General features: G+C 44.3%; 1 protein-coding gene across 1 annotated transcript in view; it reads right to left on the bottom strand.

Moving 5' to 3' along the window:
- Positions 1–11612, bottom strand: part of LOC115113231 (B-cell lymphoma/leukemia 11A-like) — a 51473-nt gene extending 39861 nt beyond the window's left edge. Inside the window, 2 exon segments of the mRNA XM_029640639.2 lie at positions 6682–7077; positions 11268–11612. Coding sequence (XP_029496499.2) covers positions 6682–7077; positions 11268–11322 — 451 coding nt within the window. The 5' untranslated portion in view covers positions 11323–11612.
- Between the last annotated feature and the right edge of the window lie 434 nt (positions 11613–12046).

Here is a 12046-nt window from a genome sequence, read left to right as displayed (position 1 = left end):
CAGGGGATGTCCTGCGGCTACACTGCCAACTCACACACCCTTTTATGTTCACCCGTGCCCCAATGTGGCTCTCGCACACACAGACACCACACACACCACACACTGGTAGAGTACTATGGACCAGCGTACACAGCTACAGTAACACACACATGTCCAGCTCACACACAGAGGGTGTATACACAAACTCATGCATATACAAATATACTGAATTGAGCCGGGCTCTTTTGCTTGGTTTGACTTTGTTTCTAAAACAGCAGTGTGTCATCCACTGGGATATAGAAATAAGCTTTGTAACGTATAAACAGTTTTATAGACAAGCTTTACATGACTTCTGACATCATTAAATAGCTAGAATAGGACCACAACATAATGGGCTGGACACACACACACACACACACACACACACACACACACACACACACACACACACTGCAGTGCTACAAAAAACAGTAGCTTCCTGTTGATGAATCAATCTCTGATGAAAAAACAGCAAACGTAATCCATAAACAATATTCCACCGATAGTGTGTCAGAGTTGATAGCTGCCAAAATAAAAGCAACTGCTAATGACATAGGTCACATTATCGAGTATGTTAATGCTATCATATCAACCTGATCAGCCTGATCGTATCAGTCTATATCCCACTACCTGATGTAATTTAACTCAATCCAAACCAAATAGGGGGCAATGGTTTGCGTGTGCCAAATAGGGCACACGCAAACCCTAAATCATTGTGTGTGTCTAAAATGTGCAATGAAATCAACGAACAACACGCACATCATTGCCATCGAAATAAGGAGTGCAAAACAAGTCATTCAATCCAGGGTCCTTTAACCTTTTGGTGTAATGGAAATGAAAAGACAGAAAGCATTTTGATTCTGTAAGGTCAGTGTGTATCTCCAGCCACAGTGCATAGGTAGACATGGTCCTTGGCCGATCATCCCCTCTCTCAACGCCACAAAGAACTGCTCCATAATATCGTTTGTGCAATAAATGACCTCCCACACAAATGCTAACAGACTGGCCTAGGAAAGACAAGCAGAGAAATGCGCCTTCTACTTCAGCATGAGAGCATGTTTCCACACACCCTCCCAGCAAAACCAAATTTGACACTTTGATGATCCCTGGTGTCGTGACAGACAGTGGTGTATGAAGTGGTGGGGGATTTAGACAGAGATAGATGAGACGGCAACAATGGAGGGGTGATTCTGATGCTTTGTTCTCACACGCACAGAGCATGGCGTTTTGGCACCGGAGACTCCAGCTGGCTCGTGTGCCAGGCGGCACCCGGACTGCACAGACACACACGCATTTTCACATATGATGCACACACGTACATACACACACACACACACACTCACACCAACACACACTGTAATTGATTCAATATATATATTCACGGCATATATATATATATATATATATATATATATATATATATATAGAGAGAGAGAGAGAGAGAGAGAGAGAGAGAAGGTTGAAAGCTGGAGAAGTAGAAGCAAAAGAGAGAGGGAGAGAGAGACTCTGAAATTAAGCCAGAAAATAAAGGGACATTTAAAAACCACGTATGTGCATTGAGGTTGGCTGTGAGGGTAGCCGTGCTAGCCTAGCTTTAGCTTAGCCGTAGCATCAAAATCAAATTAAATCAAATGTTATTGGTCACATTCACATATTTAGCAGGAGTTATTGCGGGTGTAGTTAACTGCTTATGTTCATAGCTCCAACAGTGCAGTAATATGTAACAATACACACAAATCAACAATTTAAAGAATGGGATTAAGAAATATATCAATATCAGATTGAGAGTGGCATTGACTAAAATGCTGTAGAATAGAATACAGTATATACATACGAGATGAGCAAAGCAGCATGTAAACATGATTTAAACATTGTTAAAGTGAATAGCGTTCCATTATTAAAGTGGCAAGTGATTCCAAGTCTATGTATATAGTGCAGCAGCCTCTAAAGTGCAGGGTTGCAGGGTTGCGTTAGCTGGTAGAAACCAGCTAGTTATGGCTATTTAACAGTCTGATGGCCTGGAGATAGAAACTGTTTTTTCAGTCTCTCGGCACCAACTTTGATGCACCTGTGCTGACATTGCCTTCTGGATGATAACGGGGTGAACAAGCAGTGACTCGGGTAGTTGATGTCCTTGAAGATCACACAGCCCAACAGGATGTGGTCAATTGTACATCTGTAAAGTTTTGTGAGTGTTTTTGGGGCCAAGACACATTTTTTCAGTCTCTTGACATTGAAGAGGCACTGTTGCGCTTTCTCCTTTGTTTTGTTGACGTTGAATGAGAGGTTATTTTCCTGGCATTACCTCTCCCAGGGCCCTCACTTCCCTGTAGGCTGTCTTGTCATTGTTGGTAATCAGGCCTACTACTGTTGTGCCGTCTGCAAACTTGATGAATGAGTTGGAGGCGTGTGTGGCCACGCAGTCATGGGTGAACAGGGAGTACAGGAGGGGGCTGAGCATGCAACCTTGTGGGGCCCCTGTGTTAAGGATCTGCGAAGTGGAGGTGTTGTTTCGTACCTTCAACACTTGGGGGCCAGGACCCAGTTGCACAAGGCTGGGTTCAGACCCAGTGCCTCAAACTTAATGATGAGCTTGGAGGGTACTATGGTGCTGATGGCTGAGCTATAGTCAATGAACAGCATTCTTGAATAGGTATTCTTATTTTCCAGATGGGATAGGGCAGTGTGCAGTGCAATGGCGATTACATCATCTGTGGATCTATTGGGGTGGTAAACAAATGGAAGTGGGTCTAGGGTGTCAGATACGGTAGAGGTGATATGATCCTTAAATAGCCTCTCAAAGCACTTAGTTAGTGCAATGGTTCAGTTACCTTTGCTTTCTTGGGTACAGGAATAATGGTGGACATCTTGAAGCAAATGGGGACAGCAGACTGGGATAGGGAGAGATTGAATATGTTCGTAAACACACCAGCCAGCAGGTCTGCGCATGCTCTGAAGATGCGGCTAGGGGTATCGTCTGGGCCTGCAGCCTTGCGAGGGTTAACACATTTAAATGTCTTACTCACGTCGGCCACGGAGAAAGAGAGCCCACAGTCGTTGGTAGCGGGCCGCGTCGGTGGCACTGTGTTATCCTCAAAGCGGGCGAAGAAGGTGTTTAGCTTGTCTGGACATGACTGCTTTTCACTTTTGAAGTCTGTGATTGTCTGTAGACCCTGCCACATACGTCTCGTGTCTGAGCCGTTGAATTGCGACTCCACTTTGTCTCTGTACTGACGTTTTGCCTGTTTGATTGCCTTACGGAGGGAATAACTACACTGTTTTTATTCAACCATATTCCCAGTCACCTTCCCAGTCACCATGGTTAAAAGTTTCGCACGTTCAGTTTTGCGCGAATGCTGCCATCTATCCACGGTTTCTGGTCAACAACACAATAATATGCAAAGAATTTTCAAATCAGACCATATAGATTAGATAGGAATATATAGAGCTGGAGAAAGCCATGGGGACAGTGTTGTCTTTGTAATACCAGGGCTCATGTGCTTTGTATGCCATATTGTCATGAAGAATGATTTATTTCAGTGTTGCACAATCATTCATGCCTTATTAGCATGACATTATACATGGCACAATCAGTGTTGTTAGTGCCGTGTTAGTACACACAGAACACACAGAAACAGCACAATCAGTGTTGTTAGTGCCGTGTTAGTACACACAGAACACACAGAAACAGCACAATTGATTAAAACTTCCGTTTGAGGATGAGATGGCATTCAGGAATTTTTAATCCCATTTTTAATCCCAGTTTAGGATTAATAGACTAAAGAGAGTCAAAGATCTCAGCCTAGTGTGGTCGTATTAGAAATGGCCTCAGTGTGCCACACACACACATCATGCCGGGGCGCAAAGCTTATCGAGGACAATAATCCACATGGAGCACACACTCCTCGACAGGTACCGCCTCCTGTCTTTTCAGAGCCGTTGGATGAGTAACTAAGGGTAGTACACCACAAGAGCAATGCTCCATATTTTCTTAATAAGGTACATACCAATAACAAATTCCAACTACCACACCTACCAATGCAATAATAAACCGTGATAAATATTCATGTCCGAGCAACAACGCAAAAACAACTAACAAAGAACAACCAAAATGACTATTGAAACATTTGAATAGCAATTGATTAATATAATAATAGTAACAGTTATAAAAAAATTGTAACAAAAAAAATAAACCGTTCCACCAAATGTTTCTAAAACATAACATCCACGCGTAATGCAATGGACCCAACCAGACGTGTGTCGCCTGTTACATTGTGATGTAAATAAGTCTAATAACCCAGTTTAACTGCTGGCTGAGACCGCGTGTGTGCGTGTGTGTTTCATAGTCAGCGTGCCTAAATGGCTATGAAAATTTGTGCTGAAATTGCAGCGAAATCTTTAGAAACAAAAGGGGTAAGCTGACACGCACACACGCAACCACAAACACACACGAGTCGGGACACAACCCTGGTTAGAGTTGCCGACCCATTAAGACTGAACTGAAGCTTGTAAAGACAATGAGCTAGAGAACCCGGTAAAACTGACACACAGCACACACACAAAGCACACACACATAGCACACACAGCACACACACACAGCACACACAACACACACACACACACACACAGTAAGGTTCACGTTACACAACATTTCTCTCCACCCAACTTAAAACAGAAACAGGCCTTTCTGGAGTCTATACCAAAAATCAAGCAGCCAATCACAGATCCAAAATGAAAGGATCAAAGGTCAGATCTAAATTATTGTTGATGAGGATGATCTGGGCCAGATCCATTTCCTGAAACTAGGATCTCTAGAGGCAATCAGAGAGTAGCCAGATGGCAAGAGGTGGCATGAAAGAGAAACACAGTCACTACCCTGCATTTCTATACAACAGCAATTACTAGAATACACACACACACACACAGGTGAGAGAAAAAAATGACTCTCCTTCTGCAAGGCAAAATAACCAAATGTACACCACGCTCCCCTCTGTTATACTGCACAGATACGGAGAGAGTGAAAAAGAAAGAAAGAGGGAGGGAGAGGGAGAGAGTGAGAGACAGAGAGACAGAGAGAGAGGGAGAGAGAGAGACAGAGAGACAGAGAGAGAGGGAGAGAGAGAGACAGAGAGAGAGTGAGACAGAGACAGAGAGACAGAGAGAGAGAGAGCGAGAGAGAGAGAGCGAGCGAGAGAGGTGGAAAAGAAATGGTGGAGAGAATAAGAGAGAGTTAGGGAGATGAGAAGGGAAAATAGAGTTATAGGGTAAAGGGAGAACTAAGAGTCAGCGAGAGTAAGCATGTCTCTGTTTACCAATGTAAGATGTGGTAAGGAAGAGACCACTGTGAGAGAGCCACAGCAGCATTTCTCACAGAGATCCGGACACACACCATGCATGCAAGAGGGCACACATACTGCACATTCTCCAGCCACAACAGGACACATACCCACACATGACACAAAAACGGAAGCATACACACACACACACATGGAGTGAAACACACCGTAAAACTGTAGCCTACATGAGGAAACTGGGAACACACACCCTGAAAAGGCATGAAGACATATCGCAAAGCAACAGTGAACACACACACACACACACAGCAAGAGAGAGAGACAAACACACACACATCACAGCATCTGTGTATGCCCTCCTACAGGTATATACACATTGCAGAACTGTGTAATTACACAAATAAACTCTTCAAATCCCAAACCTTTGTTTCCCTGCATGGTGGGTGGGTTGAGTCCGCTGCAGTACCAGCCAGCGCACCCACCCTGTGCCCTGCTTTTTTAGGCCATCGCAAAATGGCCACTAACTCAAGGTTACCAGTGTCACTTTGCCATTGGGCTATATTTGATTACTGTGGAAAACCAACCTTCACCCCATTCCTCTCTCTGTCAACTCAATGGATCTGAGGACAACTGCAGTGCCAAGTTAACCGTTTCCCCTCCACAGGCTGACACACACACAAACACGCACACACACGTACACACACAGAGCTAGAGATCAGCAGCACTGTCATACGTATGTGTCTCTAATTAAGAACACCAGCCAGTGAGAACCAGGCGATCGGAGACATGGATGAGCTAACGATCCATAAATCAAATCATAAGATGATTCCTATTCTCTTGGGCTTCCCTGTGACATTTTACAGTTGTGGTTAGCCAGAACAGACCCCGCCCCTAGCCTATCAGTCCTGGCCAATCAGATGTATCCCTTTTACGAGGACCAACAGCTGACGCAATCACGGCAGTGGTTTTCTCCCTGGGTCTCTTAGGACTACAAATCCTACAGGGAAAGGGAACATGTGTGCCCAATATGTGACCTCTGCTGTACCCGGTCTACGCCCACACGCACTACACTGCACGACACATTCTGAAGTGCATCAACGTTTTAATACAACCCCCCCCCACCCCCACCCCACCCCCCAAACCCTCAACATAAACACACCCACAAGGGACATACACATTCCCATGTCCCTGCATATAATTGCCATTTGTGACACTTCAAAACTTAAATGCACCCCCATGGACGCCTACCTTTACAGTGCACACACGCTTACCCGCGTTCACCCACGCCAATAAAGATACTGCATTTGAATTTGAAACACAACTCCTATTGCTTGGTTAAAGACAACTTGGTGTGGGGAATGGTGGTTACCTGGAATGTGTTCCTGCTTGGGGCAGATCCCTCTGGGCAACGAGAGGCGGTCGTCATCGCCCCCCGGTGTGGCTTGGACGCCCACCTCCACAGGGCGCCTGCGGAGAGAGGCCGGGATGGGCGAAGGGGTGAGAGCCAGGCCGGGCGTAGGCGACGGGGGCTTGTCCAGGCCCCTGGCCAGACAGGGGGGTCCGTGGCATCTCTTCCTCTTGTGCTCGATGAAGAGCAGGATGTCCCCCAGGGGGAAGGTGGCCTGGCACTGCCCACAGGTCAACAGATCCTGCTCTGTCGCCACGGCCATCCGTAGTGTGCCCGTGCCATTCTCCGTGCGGTCTGAACGTTCCGAGCAGCGTTCCGACGAGAGCTCCTCCGAGGCGACGGCAGACAGGGGCTCGGCTGTAACCCGGGAACGAGTGAGAGACAGAGGGAGGGAGGGAGGGAGGGAGGGAGGGAGGGAGAGGGAGGGAGGGAGGGAGGAGAAATCAGAGGTGGTGTGTTCAATTGAGCAGCATCAATAACAGTGCGAAACAATGGTCACATGCTTTGGCTTTTTCTCTCTCACCATTCTGCCTAGACTAGTAGTAGTCGTCAGACTACACCCCCAGTAGTAGTAGTAGTAGAAGTCATGTCTGGGCAGTGTTGCAGAGCAAGAAGGGTGACTAACTCTCTGTGAGACTGGCATTAGACAGACAGCTCCACTTCACACTCATAAGTCTGTCAACTTCACACTCTCACCACTTCTACATCCATTGAAATGAACGCAACAACAACTGAGAAAGGCGTGTAATTAAAACTGGGATTGTAATGGATAAGAAATGTTCTTTGCGATTGTAGAAACATAGAGCTGTGAGAAATGAAGCCTTGGTCTGCTGGATAATACATGGGATAATTTAAGGTCTTATAGATCTGTAGAAATCAAAAGCTCAGTGGGACAGTTGGAGAACTCAACATACTAAAGGGGAAAAATAAAAAGTTATTCTAATATATTTTTCTCAAATGTGTTTTTCATCTTCAAAAGTGTTGGCTATTCTCGGGTGATGAAGAATAATAGTTCATGGGACTTTCAATTCATTCATTTACAAACGTGTCCGACATATGTGCAGAAAAGACAAGCAGCCTCAGTATGTCGAAATCATTTAAAAAAAACTATCCTAGACTCTTTACATGTGTGTGACTTACAGTTTCTAGGTAACCACTTTTACATACGGAAATCGGCCAAAAGGAACCGTTCAAGTACATTCCTCCCCATGGAACCCGGGGTTAACGCTTAACTCGTTTTAAAGTTGATTTTGTCACACGGGGAGTGTCGGTCTTGTTGTACACGGACGACGAGCTGTGTGAATGAGATATTTTACCACAGAGGGAGGTTTAACAGGAGTCTCCGTAGCCTACTATTGAGCGGCTCATGGTGTTTGAAATCTTTCGCTCTAAGGTGAGAGTAGCTCTCCTTTAGCTTCTTAATGGGTAAGCATCTTGACCTTTTTTACTAAGCTGCCAATTTCACATTTTAATTAACCTAGAATCAAAAAATAGATTTTAATTTGTAGTGGCTGATGATTGGAAGGAATGTTTGATAAAGAGATAGCATCCTGTGAACTGAGGTTAAATGTATTTCCGCCCAACCTAGAGACAGATAGAGAATAGATAGAGGGAAATAGTGTGTGTGAGAGAGAGAGAGAGAGAGAGAGAGAGAGAGAGAGAGAGAGAGAAAGAGGGAGAAAGAGGGAGAAAGAGGGAGAGCGAGAGAGGGGAATGTAGAGTAGCTCCCAGCGCGCGAGAGGAAATATGATTTGAACGAGCAATCCTACATGACATCTGCGAGCGAACTGGGACATAGAGATAACATGTGATAAATTCTGGCGGCCGGTTACTACCTTTAATTTAACGTCAGGTCAACCACCAGAACGGCCAGGGTTATACAACAACCCTGGGCATTAAATTCACTGGATAAAATCAAATGAAAGCAGACTAAGCCCCCACCTTAAACTTGAACTGAGAGTAGATTTTAGAGTTGCATAATGCTTTGTTGCTTTTCATTTTTTTTTTAAATGAACAAACAACACATGTCATCCCAAAGTCTAACACCTTTTTTTCACGACGATATCATATGATTGCGTATTTGTTTTTGTTTCATGGGCATTTGCACGTACTTAGCACCATATCTAGCCGACTACATTGAGCTGCTTTTAATGAAATTGAAAGGGAAGAGAAACAGAGCCTGGACATATATTTTTGAACATTTACATATTGTGCATAATAGCACTTCCACACTACATTTCCCCTCCTAAACTAAATGTTGTCTGTAAATGTAGGCTGCATCAGAGCAGCAACACTGAGCCAAATTATATTCTATTCCTATTAAATGTGTGGGATAAACATGATTCGTCACTAATTCAATGTAGCGTGGCAAATCAATAAAAAGAAGATGAAAACTGATGTGGAACAATTGTTTTCTAACAGGCTATATGAAAATAAATAAATTAATGCATTTGAAGCGAATTTCATTCTGCATGATATTAAAACAACTGTAATTTCTGCTCAATCAGAAAAAAAACGAGGTGTGTTGTTTTTGACGCACAGCCCATAGGAATAAAAGCTGGTTAACATTAGTAGCATATCTCTTCTCCGACTTCTGTAAATGCCATTACATTTCATGGGGTTTGATTAGTTTACCACTAATGATCGCCTTCTTTATATGAAGGAAATATGGACAAATATATCATTTGGGCATAAGCCTGTTCGTCCTATTACTGAACATTTGCTCAAAAAGCTCAAATTCTAACCTTCATTTTAAGATCCATCATATAATTCGGCCTACCTTTCATATGAAGACGTTTTTTATATTAATTTCACCTTAAATACACGTATTTTCATTGTAAAATAGGACGTCCGCTACCCTTTCCAATGGTATAAAAATAGGTCTGAATCTATAGAGATTTGTGCCTTTAGATTTAACAAGATATAGGCCTGCAGAATGTTGACATTTGTAATGACATTTGTTTAACTTCTATAGCCCTAGCCCTGTAGGGAAACAAAAACGGTGGATTCGAACCTGGAGAGTAAATAGGACACGGGGGCCGTATACCTTGTGCGTTTCCCTGTATTCTAAACATATCATCAAATATGTAGATTGAGATGGCGGTGAAATTGATCAGGTTCAAGTTCACATCCAGTTTCTGATCGTCGTCTGCCTCCTAGCGACGAAATTCCGACAGGAACACAAGTCTGGCCATGCAGCTGGTCTGTATGCCCCCTGGTTGCATCGAGACCCAGATATATGGCTATGTGGCCACTCGACTAAATGCGGAAACCTAGTAATGCCGCACGATACAATACAATGTTACAACAACGTGGATCTGTGTAGGGCATGTTATCGCATATAACACCATTCGAGTGCTACTGAAGGAAGGGTTGTAAAGACGCATAACACCGTGTAGCAACGTCGGTCATTGGGCTGGCTACCTTGGCCATTCTTCTAGTTACAAACGCATATAGCTGCCTGCTGCTTGTAAACACTGTAAACATGGTGGTAATGTTTTCAAACGAAATCAACGAACAAAGGCTCCATATCAAAATACATGTGCGCGTAATGGAGTTTTCCATAAGAATAGTTCAACTTAAAAAAAAAGTGTCATTATTAAACATGTTCGTTACATTGTTATTACCTTCTAAATAACACGACAGTGTTATTCTAGTATTGTCTTACCTTCGGGTTATGAACTGCATGATAAACTAAAACAAATGGCTCCAAATATGGGTTTGTAAAAGGTAGGAAGAAAAAAAATATATATAAAAAGCGTGGCTCCTGTTGCTCTTTACAAGAGCACCCAATTTTACTAGGCTACTTGAGAAGCATAGCCTATAATTCCTGCCACTATACCAGAACACCTTACAGAATCAATGTAGGCTAAACACTACAATCCATTTGATAAGGATATTTGGAGAAGCAGGGTACAAATAGGCCGTTATTGACATCTATTTCGACTCTGTTGGCAGATGAGCTACACGCGCATGCACGCGGTGCCTGTAAACAGCCGGACACGAGATTTTTCCCAATCAAAATCCACTTCTAGTTTTTTGAAAACCTTCCAAAAATAGCACGAGAGGGGGGAAACCTGCCACGATCCAAGACAGGCACCGATACAGGAAATTCCGTGCGATATTCTACATGACTCCGCTTAAAGAAAAGGCTAAACTCATAGGCTCCGCGTACCTTAACGTAGCCTATGCACTTTAGTGGCTGAGGCAACCGGGGCACTAAAGCCAGTGCAGTGCGTATGAATGTAATTCCATTCTCGCTGCAAACTTCTCCGATTTTTCTCAGAGATGAAAGCTGGATCAAACTTTTCTCTTTCAGCTTTGGGTGGGATATGCTTTGCGCGCATAGGTATTTTACCCAGGTAGATTATCGCCAGGCTTTCACGGTGAAGTCCACTTGACTGCGGGTCCGTGCTGTCCAGTGTCCAAAGTGCCCATGAGAATCACCCTCCTGGTAACCCATTTTCCGCTTTTCTGAATGGAACCGGTATTGGGCTGGGTAGAAAGGAGTGTGGTAAAAGTAGAAATGACAATGTAGGTGTACTTACGCGAAAAATCCCTTTTGCTTAAGTGTTGGGGTTTGCCTTGCTTGCGGCGAGACATGGTGGCTGGTGGCGGCGTTCAGCTCGGTTCACATCGGGAGAGCCGGGTTAGAAGGGAGACTCCAGAGAAAATATCTTCATCAATGCCTTTGATATCCAAAATAAATTAGAAATAATACAACGATGGCGCAGGGAAGATGTATAGTGGGATCGCCGTCATGGCTTTTTTGAAAATAGAGCGAGAGAGAGATGGAAAATGGCAAAAGCCCCCCTGAGCTGCAAGTTCAAGTGCGGACGTGACGTTTCTGCGAACTTGAACGTCAGGAGATGGATGGACACAGACATACAAAACATGGGCAGGGCGAAGCGGCAAAGTGGGAGGAGGGAAGGGAAATAACAAAACCAATGGACACTCATTAGGGGCTGGACATGAAAAATAGACCCGGAGAAGCCAATGGACAGAGAGATCAGGGGGCCGGACAAGCGGCATTTGGGGGAGGTAGTGTGTGATCGCAAGGGAGAGAGAGAAAGAGAGAGAGAGAGAGATGTCTAATGAAAGCAATGTGCACTGTGTGTGTGAGAGGCGGGGGGGGGGGGGGGGCGAAGGAAAACAGCAAGAAAAGCCAATGGACAGGAGCTCGGAGGGGGCCGGACATATGCTGCATGCGGGGAGGGAAAGAGAAAAAGAGAGAGAGAGAGAAACACGGAGAGACGTTTAACAGATGAAGTCGCAGTGGTGGACATTGTGGAGCCATCAAATCAAATCAAATTGTATTGTATTGGTC

This window comes from Oncorhynchus nerka, linkage group LG28 (genome assembly GCF_034236695.1).
Source record: "Oncorhynchus nerka isolate Pitt River linkage group LG28, Oner_Uvic_2.0, whole genome shotgun sequence".
Taxonomy (NCBI): Eukaryota; Metazoa; Chordata; class Actinopteri; order Salmoniformes; family Salmonidae; genus Oncorhynchus; species Oncorhynchus nerka.
Note: the sequence above shows the minus strand (reverse complement) of the source record. Positions and strands in the feature narration are given on the sequence as shown.